Source organism: Rhineura floridana, chromosome 5 (assembly GCF_030035675.1).
Source record: "Rhineura floridana isolate rRhiFlo1 chromosome 5, rRhiFlo1.hap2, whole genome shotgun sequence".
NCBI classification, from domain to species: Eukaryota; Metazoa; Chordata; class Lepidosauria; order Squamata; family Rhineuridae; genus Rhineura; species Rhineura floridana.
The window spans coordinates 155,942,054-155,956,513 of record NC_084484.1 but is presented as its reverse complement, the minus strand read 5'-3'; the positions used below and the strand labels follow the sequence as shown (position 1 = coordinate 155,956,513).

General features: G+C 40.6%; 1 protein-coding gene across 1 annotated transcript in view; it reads right to left on the bottom strand.

Moving 5' to 3' along the window:
* The window catches only part of MIPEP (mitochondrial intermediate peptidase), a 129,001-nt gene that overhangs the window by 99,419 nt on the left and 15,122 nt on the right, over positions 1–14,460 (bottom strand). Inside the window, exons 7-10 of the mRNA XM_061628547.1 lie at positions 13,429–13,585; positions 11,985–12,033; positions 11,405–11,465; positions 7,958–8,010 (exon numbers count right to left, since the gene is read on the bottom strand). Coding sequence (XP_061484531.1) covers positions 7,958–8,010; positions 11,405–11,465; positions 11,985–12,033; positions 13,429–13,585 — 320 coding nt within the window. The remainder of the gene's footprint in view (positions 1–7,957; positions 8,011–11,404; positions 11,466–11,984; positions 12,034–13,428; positions 13,586–14,460) is intronic.

The window sequence follows — 14,460 nt, the reverse complement described above, 5'->3', positions numbered from 1 at the left end:
TGCCAGCATGAAGGACAATACGCAGGATATAGCATGCCACACACTTATGTTTACAAAGCTGGCTGACAGTTTTATGGCTGATAAATATTAACATATTTCATACACTCCTTCCAAGTATTTGGTTTCTAGAGGCAAAGTTTTGCATGTTACATCCGGATTAACATTAAAATAAGTTTTTGCCATAATACATTTCATAACAAGGTGAATGGTAAACTGAGAAATCACAATAATTGCACTAAAAAGGTTGATAAATAAAAGACGGCATTGGTTTATTTATTTGATCTGAAAACCTGTTTTAGATTAAAAAGACAAGTTATGGGAAGAAATCCAAAGAACTCAATAATACAGCATTTGACTTACCAATATTTTAAAGCGCAAGACACCAAGTCAACTGTTTCAAGCTTAAAAGTTAAAAGACAGAATGAATTATTCTTTCTGAACAGCATGATTCAGATTGAAAAGAAAGTGCTGCTAGAGAGCAATAGATGTAGTGTTCCATTATAAACAATTATTTCTAAGTGGATTGGACTGAGAAAGACCAACCCAAATTGTGTTTGCATTTTTACAAATTTGTAGGGCAGTCCAATATCTCAGAGAGGTCAGGTCTCCTGCTCTCCTGGTGCATTCACTATAGCTGTCCAATTTCCCTGCTTTTTAAAGTTTGATAGAAATATCTGTGGGCTATAGGTACATTCTTAAACCGTAAGGTATTTTGCCCATTAGTGAATTTCTCTGCTTTTTAATCCGGGAGGTAAGAAATGAGATCCTGTGCAAGTTTGCTGAGAATGGATTGATCATTTGCATGCTTATTGAGTTCAGTGAGATTTACTCCCCTGCAATCATGCTTAGGATAGGTGAAACTAACCACAGGGGATGGGGGGAGGAGGGAGGGAATGAAGGGCAGAGGGAAGGAGGGGGATGGAAGCAAGCAGGAGGGGGAGGGGAAGAGAAGGACAGATTTGATCATTTGCATGTTTATTAAGTTCAGTGGGATTTACTCCTGTGCAATCATGCTTAGGATAGGTAAGACTGAAGGGAGGAGGAAGGGAGGGCTGGAGTGGGCAGGGGAGGAAGGAAGGGAGAGGAGGGGGAAGGAGGGGGAAGGGAGGTCTGATCATTTGCATGCTTATTGAGTTCAATGGGATTTACTCTTATGCAATCATGGTTAGGATAGGTAAAACTGACCATGGGGGAGGAGGAGGAGTGTATTGGAGGGGGGCAAAGGAAGGGGGAGGGGAGGGCAGGTTTGATCATTTGCATGCTTATAGCGTTCAATGGTATTTACTCCTGTGAAATCATGCTTAAGATAGGTAAAACTGACCATGGGGAGGAGGAAGGGGAGGGGAAGGAGGGGGAAGGGGGGAGGAGGAGGAGAGATTGGAAGGGGATGGAGAGAAGGGGCAAAAGAAGGGGGAGGGAAGGGAGGATGGGTTTGATCATTTGCATACTTTTTGAGCTCAATGGGATTTATTTCTGTGCAATCATGTTTGAAAATGAAAATGGACTGCCTTCAAGTCGATCACAACTTATGGCAACCCTATGAATAGGGTTTTCATTGTAAATGGTATTCAGAGGTGGTTTTACCATTGCCTTCCTCTGAGGCTGAGAGGCAGTGACTGGCCCAAGGTCACCCAGTGAGCTTCATGGCTGTGTGGGGATTCGAACCCTGGTCTCTCAGGTTGTAGGCCAACATTGACCCGGGGAAGGGTGAGGGAGGGCAGAAGGCGGGAGAGGGGGAGATTGGGTGGGTGGGCACTGAGCAGAGGGGAAGCCCCTTTCCTTTCCCAAAGGAAAACATTGTGAACAGTATCAATGCTTTTCCCTCACCTTTTTATTCTACAGCAGGCACATGTAGATTCCCACCCAACTTTAAACCAAAGCTGTCCCTGACCATATCCACACCAGGCCTTTATTTCACTTTGGACAGTCATGGCTTCTCTCAAAGAATCCTGGGAAGTGTAGTTAATGAAGGGTGCTGAGAGTTGCTAGGAGATGCCCTGTTCCACTCACAGTGCTTCAATCAGAGTAGCTGACTGTTAAACCAGTCTGGCCACAGGAGCTCTGTCAGTGGAATAGGAGTCTCTTCTTAGCACTCTTCACAAACTACACTTCCCAGATTATTTGGGGGAAGCCATGACTGCCTCAAGTGAAATCAAAGTCTGGTGTAAGTGTGGCCCCCAATTAGCCAAGCCCAGCAGCTGTGAGTCTGGCTTTTATAACACTGACCATTAGTTCTTACTGAGCATGCCCAACACTATCACTGAGTTCAAGCCAAAATTTCTTAAGTTAATTAAAAATCAGCCAGGCATTTTTTTAACTTTTAAACTGCAGGATACGAAGGTCAGAGTATGGGGCAAGGTCAGTATTAGGATTACAGGTACTCTGTGAACATGGCTGATTTTTAATGAATTTCAACAGATTATGAGAACTCTGACAGAAAAAGTTCAAAAGGGCTCTGGGGATTTTTCTCTCTTTTTAGACTTTGAACTCTCTATTGTCTCTGTTTTGTGTATCGCTATGAAAATTGAGAGGGTTGTTAAGCAAGTGTTTCTGAGATCAGGACTATAAGTTTTGTAAGGTTTTGTTTTGAAATGAGCTTATGGGAAGCATCAGAATGGCATGGGGGGTATTTTCAATTTAACATTGCGGAATGTAAAAAATCCACGCTGGCTATAGTATACACCCACTCTCATGACTATATAATTAGCCAAAGAAATGATTCATTGGAAATAATTTCTAGTGTTAATTGCATTTCAGAAAACTACACTTACAACCGACTCCTAAATATGTTAAATCATGTATTTCTCATATTTTATATCTCTATGCATTCTCCAAGGAGCTCAGGGCATACCAAGAAATATTTAGAACCAAGGTCTTCCCAATCAAAGACCAACACTATATCCACTTCACATAGTCTGTCTTTAAGTATGCATACTTCAGATTACAGTTCTGAACCTTTACTTGAAGAGACAAACACATATATATACAGGCATACCCCGCTTTAACGTTCGCAATGGGACCGGAGAGTATACTTTAAGAGAAAATCTACTTTAAGTGAAGCAATTGTCTTCACTTGTACTGCATGCAATCGCCACTAGATGGCAGCGGCGTCATGCCAATAAAATGTACGTTATTGCGAAGCACGCGAACGTTAAACGGGGTATGGGGACATATGGAGCATGTACGTTATAGCAAGGCGATGTTAAGTGAAGCGACGTTAAGCGGGGTATGCCTGTATAATCTGAAAGTTTTAAATCCGTTTGTATATGAATATGCATTTGTATATGAGTGTGTATATGAATATGCATGTATGTGGTGGTGGCTGTGCTCACCACTGGCATGCACTCCCCAGAGGGTTGGCTAAGAGGAAATGCAGCTCTTGGGCCAAAAAGGTTCCCCAACCCTTAACTATGTGTTGCAAAAAGAAATGTATACCCTGCCTTAATAGTTTATTGTATTATCGTTGCCATGGACTTGGTTGCATTCAGTGATATTGATTGGTATTTTAGTATGTACTAGTCTTAAATTAATTTTAGTAAGGAAATATGAAGATTGAATGATATTGTGTAAGTAATATGTATGGCTTGGTGGATGAAGTGGGTGAAGCAGTTATGGGAGCTCTTGGGAATAGTGACCACCCTATACTTGAGTTCTTGATTTCAAAGGAAGCAAAAGCTGAGAATAGCCATACACATACCCTGGACTTTAGTAAAGCTGATTTTAACAAAGAACAATGGTAAGTAAGGTCCCGTGGCAAGCAACCTTATGAGAAAAGGAGTCCAAGATGGATGGGAGTTTCTAAAAAAGGAAATTCTAAAGGCACAATGTCAAACAATTCCATCAAGGAAAAAAGGGGGAAGACAGCAGAAGAAGCCAAAGTAGCTTCACAGAAAGCTTAGAGATGACCTGAAAACAAAAAAGGATACATACAGGAAGGCCAGGCCACAAAGGAAGAGTACAGATAGGTAGCAAGGAACTGCAGGGATGGCGTCAGGGAGGCTAAAGCTGAGAATGAGCTGAGGTTAGCGAGAGATGCCAAAAGCAACTAAAAAGCTTTCTTCAGGTAAATCTATAGTAAAAGGCAGAGAAAAGAAATGGTGGTACAATGAGGATGGCAAAATGATAACAGACGTCAAAAGCAGAAGTGCTCAATTCCTACTTTGGCTCAGTCTTCTCCCAAAAGAGGGCCTATGACCCTCCTGACAAACATGAAGTTGAAGGGGCAGGATTGCAGCTTGAGACTGATAGACAAATGGTCAATGAATACCTAATCATTTTGAACAAGTTCACTTTGAACTGCAACCTACAATATTGAAGGCACTGGCTGAAGAACTCTCAGAACCACACTGTCTATTATCTTTGCAAAATCGTGGAGGATGGGTGAAGTGCCGGATGACTGGAGGAGGGCTAATGTTGTCCCTATCTTCAAAAAGGGCAAAAAGGAGGAACCAGGGTACTATAGACCAGTCAGCCTGACCTTGATCCCTGGGAAAATTCTGGAGCAGATTATAAAGCGGTCAGTCTGTAAGCATCTTGAAAACAAAACAGTGATTACTAGAAGCCAAGATGGATTTATCAAAAACAAATCCTGCCAGACTAATCTTATCTCCTTTTTTCTCCTTTTTGATTGGGTGACCTCCCTCGTTCACTGTGGGAATGCTGTGGATATATCTTGATTTCAGCAAAGCTTTTAACAAAGTGCCCCATGATATTCTGATTAGCAAGCTAGTTAAATGTGGGCTGGATGGAACTATCAGGTGGATTCAAAGCTGGCTACAGAATCGTACTCAAAGAGTGCTTATCAGTGGTTCCTTCACACTGGGGCTCGGTCCTGGGGTCAGTGCTCTTCAACATTTTTATTAATGACTTGGATGAGGAGGTGCAGGGAATGCTTATCAAATTTGCAGATAATACACAATTGGGAGGGATAGCTAATACTTTGGAAGACAAACAATATTCAAAGGGATCTTGATAGGCTGGAGCATTGGGCTGAAACAACAGAATGAAATTTAACAGGGATAAGTGCAAAGTCCTACACCTAGGAAAAAGAAACCAAATGCACAGTTATAAGATGGAGGATACTTGGCTCAGCAATACTACATGTGAGAAGGATCTTGGAATTGTTGTTGATCACAAGCTGAATATGAGCCAACAGTGTGATGTGGGCTGCAAAATAAGCAAATGCTAGGTTGCATTAACAGAAGTATAGTTTCCAAATTGTGTGAAGTTCCCCTCTATTTGGCACTGGTTAGCCTCATCTTGAGCACTGTGTCCAGTTCTGAATACTGCACTTTAAGGATACAGAAAAACTGGAATGAGTTCAGAGGTGGGCAACGAGGATGATCAAGGGACTAGAAACAAAGCTCTATGAGGAGAGATTGAAAGAACTGGGCATTTTTAGCCTTGAGAAGAGAAGACTGAGGGGAAATATGATAGCACTTTTCAAGTACTTGAAAGGTTGCCACACACAGGAGGGCCAGGATCTCTTCTCAATCATCCCAGAATGCAGGACATAGAATAATGAGCTCAAATTGCAAGAAGCCAGATTTCGGCTAAATACCAGGAAAAACCACCTAACCATTAGAGTGGTATGACAATGGAACCAAACACCTAGGGAGGTCGTGGGCTCTCCAACACCAGAGGCACTCAAGCGGCAGCTGGACAGGCACCTGTTGTATATGCTTTAATTTGGATTCCTGCATTGAGCAGCGGGTTGGATTCAATGGCCTCATGGGCCCCTTCCACCTCTATGATTCTATAACCAACTTTTTGAATGTTGAGCCAATTGGTAATGTTTATACAGACTCTTTTAATATATAATGTTCACAATAACTGAACTACTGTTATCCTTGATTACACATCTTGATTATATTAAATGCATATATATATTTAAATAAAATGTTATTTAAAAAGCCCTCAAGACATGAAAGCACACATATTTCAGATTTCTACATCCAACATTCCAAATATGCAAACTTATTCATCTTGTCTATATAAAGCTTGTGACTACTAAAACTGTCAGTAAAAATGCCACATCACAGACAAAACATTATTTTTAAAAAATATATTTCTAAGCATGAAAATACAAACTGTACTGCTGTTGTCTGATGGCAAATCGAAGAGGCAGCTCATATTTCCAAAAGAAAACATGACAAAGCTGAGCAAAAAATGTAGCAAACTGATGCAGGAGCTCCTCCTGGTGTTTGCAATTAGGAGTGTTACTATTCAAAAGTCTGGATCCAAGATTGTGCTGCACATGCGGAAAAGCACTTGCGCTTAGGCAGCAGGGCTCACCTATTTCCTCCCCCGTTCATTTGTTCCCCCCTGCATTCCCTGAAATTTGGCTCTTGGGTATCAAGAGACCCTCCACAGTGGCTTTAGGGAAACTGAAGATAGGGGTGGGTAGAATTGGCAAACAATGCCAATGTTTTGCCCTGGGCAAACATAAGTGCTTTCTGCTTGTGTAGAGGGATTTTCAATATCATACTATTGATAATAAACATTAAGAGTACCAGAGGGCCATTAATGAAATGAAATATTTTTCATTATGTACTATCTCAAATCAATGATAGTATAACAACCTTTAAAACCTCAAATATCTTTATATAAAACTAACAGAAGTGGACAGTCAAATTATTGCTGATATATTAAGCAAAAGACTATACATAAAGTAACCGGAAGACATATCAAGACAGCTACGCGAAGAGATTTCCAGAATGGCAGCCGATTCAAGAAAACTTAGCATAGTCACTATTTTTAAGCATATACATTTTGCTTTAAAACCTCAAACATAATTATTTGAGTTTTTGAAGCAAAATGTATACTGCTTAAAAATTGCATATTGCCAAAAATGTTGCATATCTGCAAAAATTCAAGCCACTGCAAGAGCAAGCTCCCCTTCCTGCTGTATCCCACTGTAACATTTTGTTTCAGTGGGTCCCCAAGCCTCCCTAGAGGTTGCAAAGGGTGCACAGAACATGCTAGGATTCAAACCCTTATCCTTATATTTCATTCATTAAAAAAATTACTCATGTTAAAATATGTTTCCTAGAAAGTGTACTTAATATGGCCTTTGCCATTATATCTTTGCTGTACTGAATAGCTAGTTTCACTGGCTGCAGTGCATTTTTTATGGTATAACATAAACTAATCATAATATTATTTTATCACAATAGCACAAAGTATCACAATACCTCTCTCTAAGGATCTACTGAGCCTTGTAATTAGGAACACGTCACCATACTTAACACTTTACATGGTTTGTGTTTTAGCTGGCTTCAATATGATAAACAACATATGTTGAACATTTACAATGAGTAATATCTGTCAACATATTGGCATCTTTTACTTTGGACAGATTCAATGGAGATATACCTATACCATTAATAAATCCAACAAAGAGCAGAGGAGTTTAAAGATCTACTCTTCAGAATAAATGTAAATGTACTGCCTTCAAGTCAATTCTGACTTATGGTGACCCTATGAATAGGGTTTTCATGAGGCTGAGAGACACTAACCGCCCAAGGTCACCCAGTGAGCTTCATGGCTGTGTGGGGATTCAAACCCTGGTCTCCCAGGTCGAAGTCCAACACCTTAACCACTACACCACACTGGCTCTCTTCAGAATACATCCATACAATTTTGGAGAAAGGTGACCCATACAAATAGTTTCCTAGCCTCGCCCTTCTGCACAGAGAAGAGAATTACCATCTGGTAGTTATATCAGCCACTACACAGAAAATATATACTGTATATTGTGGAAAAGTTGCGGATCCAATTGCAGCTCCAGAGCACACTCAAAGGCACACATCAAATACAAAGGGATAAAGAAATAATCATTTGCTACAAGAATACATACAAAAACTACAGCAGACTTTTAATAACTAAAAACTCATTATCTTAGAATGCAAATAAAGAGTAAGAAACACTACTTGCAGCAGAAGGCAGTAACACTGACCTTTCCGCACGTAGGACGCCACTGTGGTATGGATGATCCCAAGGCATCAATTTCTGAAAACAAAAGTCAAGTTTTCAAGCACATAAAAATCAAGAGAGACAAATCAAATGCAACAGCTTTCTTTTCATAGCAACATTTCTATAATGACTATTTGCATAGTTCTTTAGTTGCTATTGTATCTGCCCTGTAACCTTATTGTTAAGGTTACTGTAATACACTGTGCATGTAAACACAATTAACAACTAAAAGCTCTGACCATGTCGTTTGTCAAACTGATATATCACTTCATTTCCAGTTGATAAACCATATAAACAAAAAACACAATATGAAAATAAAGTCGAAAGCAAGAATTAGTAAATAACCCACACCATTAACATGGTGTGTTATACCATTAACACACCATTAACACCCAAACGTTCTAACAAGACAAATGCCCCTTGAAAAGGTAATTTTCATCAGCTATCAAAAGATGAAGAAAGATGTTAGCAGGCGATCCTACTGAGAAAGCCTGAGATCTTACAGCAGGAGTGGGGCACCTTTTTGGCTCCCACACCAGATCCTTATCAGGATCTGTCTCAAGGACCAAATTTGACAAGTGGGTGGGGCTGCCCACCTATTAATTACATGGCATCATTTATGACATAATATGATTGACAGGTGGGCAGGGCTGCCCAAATCCCTTCTGCTTCCCTTAAGTCTCTGTGATTGGAGACTTAAAGGGGGAGGAGGGAGACTTGCAAAAGCCTCTTCCAAATTTCCCCCTACCTTTAATCTCCGATTTCGGAGGATTTAAAAGGAAGTGTGGGGAGATTTGGAAAAAGCTTTAAAACAGCCCACACACTCCTGTTTGAGCAAACAGGAGTGCAGGAGCTGCCTAAAAGCCTTTGCAAAAACCTCTCTGCACAAGCTGCTTGAAAGGGTGCATTTGCTCAGGGATTTAATCCCTGCTCAGCTAATGAGGAGGGACTAAATCCTGCTGCCTTGGCTGTGTAATCTTGTTCCCCGCTGGGAGCAGGATTGTACAGCAAATGCAGGATTATACCCTATCCTCTCAACCATCAGCTAACATCACTAATTTAGTTGGGGGAAATGACCTTGGGTGCCAAATCGGACTCCCTAAAGGCCTAGAGGTTCCCCATCCCTGTCTTACAGCTACCCCTGTAGATAGTGCAGACCATGCGATTAACCTCCTGAGAAATAAATTGGAGCATATAAATGACTATCCATGCATTAAAGGCAAAATTCAAGATGATGTTTTTGAACTATCACCTCCTTAGTAGCTTAAGCCAAACTTTTCCTTTCACTTAAGACTTGCAATTCAATATGGATATCTAAGCACAAAATAAATATGGCATGCATCTGCTCTGAAGGGTGCATGTACATTTAAGTATCTTCAGGTTTCTGAGGGACAGTATGGGGGGGATACAAAGAAATGGTGAACAGGATGGGTGACCTACCACTTCTGTGTATTTTACAAAGAAAAGCACAGATTTAAGACAATGTACTTCATGATGTGACTACATCCAAGTATAAAAAAGGAAGTGAAAAGTGGCACGAAGTGACTACCTACTTCTCTATGTTCCACTATAACCTCTAATAGTGATTTCAAATTATCTTTTGAACCTGCTACCATCTATGTGTCAAGTCTGGGCAGCAAGGAACATACAAGTAGGCTCCCCAACTATCTGCTTTGTCCTAACTGTAGAAGTCTTTTGATAACATGACAAAGTCTTTTTCAAAAGTGTTGCAAGACTTGGAATGACTTTCAGTTGTTTGGTCTAAAGCAGACAGAAGCCCCTGGAGCAGATCTGGCCTGCAGTGTGTTACCATCTGGTCCACAGCCACTCCTTCTCAGCCCCACTTTTCTTGCTGGAGCCATGCAGCCCAATGTGGTCCCATGCTGGGTAGGGAGGAGGTGAAAGGTCTTTGTCCCTCTCCAGCACAGAAGCCAAGAGAACCGCTGGAGCAGGGGCAAATCTGTCAGTTTGCAGTGTTTCCATGCTGGGTTTGGAGGAAGAGACTTCCTTCCTTCCCATCCAGCACAGAAACACAGTGGGCTGCATGGCTCCGCCCTGGGCTCCTACTGGGAAGAAGGGTAGGATATAAATCTAATAAATAAAATAAATATATAAGAAACCAGGGAGAAGTGGGACCTCACTTCACTATCAGATGTGAAAACATCAGAATCAGAATCATGGTGGACAGAGAGATGGAAGGGTGGAGGGAAGCAGAGAAAACAGGAGAAATGGCACTTTCACCTTCATGCTGCTAGCTGGGTGGACTGGGGGTGGGGTGGAAGAGAACAAGGTTACAAGGAGGAATAAAGGGGCTGGATGAGTGTGCACTCACTTTGGCTGCAGAGTCTGGTCCTGCTCGCTGCCAGCATGCAGTTCCTGAAACCTGATCTTTGAGGGAATCAGGCCTTGGCTGACAAAATATTTCCCATCTCTGGTCTATGCTGGTGGGGAGGTTTATTTTAGCATGCATAATCATGTTTTGTTTTGTAGGACTATTTGTGTCAGGAGGTCTGGAGCTTGAACTGGGAACTCTGTGGCCTGAGGCTGGAACCTAGCTTAATATGTTATCCATAATTGTTTATACCCAGTCCCCACAGTCCTTTTCAGGCCAAGAAGGAATATGAATGTGCATATCAGTGCGATTCTCAGGCATTATGGATTGGCCCAAATGGATATATTAGAAACCTTGCCCAATTAAAACAGCAGAACCTCCAGGCTCTGGCTCTAGGACAAGACCCCAGCTGTTGGTACTAACTGCAGGGACCTTGCGATCTGAACCCACCCTCCTAGTTTCATGTACAGCTGTCAATGGGCCAATAAGGTGCTGACCGTTTTAAATTACTGTTACTTGCCCTGAGCATTGAGGACAACCAACTTAAAGGTTTAAATAAAATTAAATACTGTGATCTAAGTTTTAAAGACATTAAGATGTCCATCTGTATTTATTTAACAAAATTTTATTGAGGAGCATTTGAAGTCCCAAATTATAAATTGTGAGGCAGAACTATTTGAATAGACATGCAGCAACAAAATGAATAGAAAGGCCATGGTTTTTGAACAAGAGCATTGGAGCTTGCCAGTTTCTAGGCTAGACACATGTGATTTTTCAAATCTGACCTCTGCCTTTTCAAGCTTGCATAAACTAATTTGAACAGAATGTTTAACATAGTCAGGAAAGTACATTACATTTTCCATCTTAGGTTTTGGCTACCAGATAAATCACTATGTTTAAACCTGTATCTTCCTTTAAGCAGTTAGTTTCCCTTACAGAAATGAGCCTTGAAACCCAACACTATTACAACACAAAGTCAAAAGAAAGAGGAAGGTTAGATTACATCAACATATCACTGAAATTATAGAAGATATTTTCTTAAACTAGTGTTCAGCTAGTTCAAGTTATGAGAAAAAGTAAACGCAAAATACAACTTACTGATTTTATAGGATTTAGTTTCATCTTCATGCCTTCCATCATTTCAAAATCCTTTAGAGTTCTGCAAAGCAATTTCACCATTATATTTTGTTAAACAGCTTTTCAAAAAACCGTGCAATGCAATACAATTATTTGCCCATTATACAAATATAAGCATCACTCAAGCAAAAAGCAAACAAAATGTGTCAGAATGAGCTGTGCTTCTCTGTTCTTTTTAATATTTTCCAGTAACGGATGATATTTAGCCATATCAAAAAAGCATTTGGCCATTTCCTCTCTTTCCATCACTGGAAAATAGAACATTGGTTCACTTTCTGTGAATGGGCCTTTTGGCTGGCAGTGAAATATCTATCATTCAGAAAATTAGTACAATTCTGACCTTAATCTGCAGCTGATTAGATTTAACTCTTTACAGAACTGTGCAACTGTTTTGCAGAATTAAGATTTGCAGAGGAAAAATGGATTAAGAAATCTAAGGACGTTTTCATAGGTTCTACTAATATATGACAAGAGTTTTGCCTTGAAGCAAGGCAGATTTGTTCTCCTATTTAATTAAGATTAAATGAAAAAATAAACTCACCGATTGAATAACTTATCTGAAAGCTTTACAAGAAATTGCATTACTTTCTCTAAAAAAACAGAATGGAAGAAAAAAGTTATTGGTACACTAGGCAAAAAGGACACTTAAAAAGAACAAACATAAAACAGTAGACTTCATCCAGTGTAAACAAATCTACCAAATGATACATAATTCAGAAGTGAATTTATCTATAACTTGAAAGGCTGAATATAGTACTAATACAAACAAAATTAAACTTGAAAATATTAATGTATATTTCTGACTTTCTGAAGACACTGACTAAAGCTCATTTTGAGTCTCACAAGGACCACATCTGGTCATAGCTAAATAAGCAGAGATGCCTAGTACAAGATTTCTTGTCTCCAAGACTTAGAATTGACTGATAACAGTTAAATCACAATGCAAAAGTTTGAGTGTTGAATAAGACTACGGTTGAGATACTTGAGACTCTACAGATGTTATTGGACTCCAACTCCCATCAGCCCCAGCAAACCTGGTCAATGATCAGAGATGGTGGTGATTGTAGTCCAACAACATCTGGAGGACTACAGGTTAACCATGCCCCATGCCTAAACTAGAGTGTTCACTCAGACTTTTAAACAATGGAAATATAATGAATAATCTGTAATGTCTATTAATATAAAATAATAAATGTTGTAAGGATGCTTTTTTACCAGTAAGGGTGGGGGCAGCAGAATAAGGACTGCAGTGGCCTGGGATGCTGGCAGCCCTTTCTTCCTTCCATGGACTGCCTTCAAGTCGATTCCGACTTATGGCAACCCTATGAATAGGGTTTTCACGGTAAGCGGTATTCAGAGGTGGCTCACTATTGCCTTCCTCTGAGGCTGAGAGGCAGTGACTGGCCCAAGGTCACTCAGTGAGCTTCATGGCTGTGTGGGGATTCGAACCCTAGTCTCCCAGGTCGTAGTCCAACACCTTAATCACTACACCACACTGCAGTTTATTTAAAACAGTTAACACTGCATAAATTAGTGTTAGCCTGTAATCTCATAGTCCTTGGGAGGGTGTTACAGGGGCCATAGGATTCTCTGGATTTCTCTCTCAAGGAAATGGAGAGAGAGAGGCCTGCCCCTGGAAAGGGAGATCCAACATTGTATGCTTCCTCCATGAAGCTGTGGAAAGGTGCACATGGTGCCCCTCTGGTGCTGGAGAAGGCAAAAAGAGGCCTTGGGGGGCATGCCACAAGAGGCTGTAGATCCACAGGCTCAAAAGCCTTTCACTCCCCCAACACCTTCCCTTCCATGGAGCTAGTATTATTTCCCTTCCATTAGAATCAAAATGAGAGAAACCTTTGAGTAGGGGAGACTGAACAGGAAGGGAAAAAAAGCCCCCTCCCATTTTCTGCCCTGCCGGTGCAAGCCCAGCAATTCTCAATCCTGGCATAATTCACAACCTCACCACCTTAAATGCAAATTAGCATTACCTGGAGTTTTGGCCATTGTCCCCTGAAGAGCCCGATGAGCAAATGTATCATATCCCACTAATTGAGCCAGAAGGTTTCTACTGGTAATCAATTCTTCTAAACAGTGCATTTGTTGAGCATTTGGGTGCAGAAAAACTTTGTAAGCAACTTCACGTACCTAAGGTTAATTAAAATAAAAAGCAATGAATGGACATCTAACGTAGCAAAATGGGAGAAAAAAGGCTGTTTATATTTGAAGGTTGATACCTTGTTGTATCACCTTGTTGTAATGAAGAGAAGATTCAGGAAGAATATTCACTTCTTTTCTAATTATTCCATATACTTCTAAAACCTTTTTTCCCATCATTAGCTGTATCAATTGGTGGAACGTTAAAAAAAAATAGCATTTGCAATTTTAGCCATCACCCTGTGGTCTAGGTGCTAAGTGTAGAGTTAAGAGATCTCCATGCAAACAAATGGAGAAAGTAGAGGAAAGTTTTTCTCCTTCTCACATAATAACAGAATCCCGGGTCATCCAACACAGCTAAACGTTGGAAGTTTCAGGACAGATAAAAAGTACTTCTGCACACAGCACATACTGTGGAATTCACTATCACAGAAGCAATGGCAACCAACTTGAATAACTTTAAAAGGAGATTAGACATATTCATGGATAATGCTATCAACTGCTACTGGCCATGATGCCTATCTCCAGTATCAGAGGCAGTACTATAATTATTTAATTAAATTTATATCCCACCTTCCCTCCCAAAAGGAGCCCAGGGTGGCAAACAAATGATAAAACAATAAAAACATATTAATATGCTGATGACACAACTATCTTCCCTTTATATCTCCAGGTGTGGCAGTGCATGTGTTTGATTGGTATCTTGCCTCCGTAATGGACTGGATGAGAGCCAATAAACTGAAGCTCAATCAAGACAAGACTGAGGCACTGTTTCACCCACTGTGGGTGGTTCCATAGCCCGGATGGAGGGGATGTGGCCTGATCTTTATGGGGTTACACTCCTCCTGAAGGAGCAGGTGCGTAGC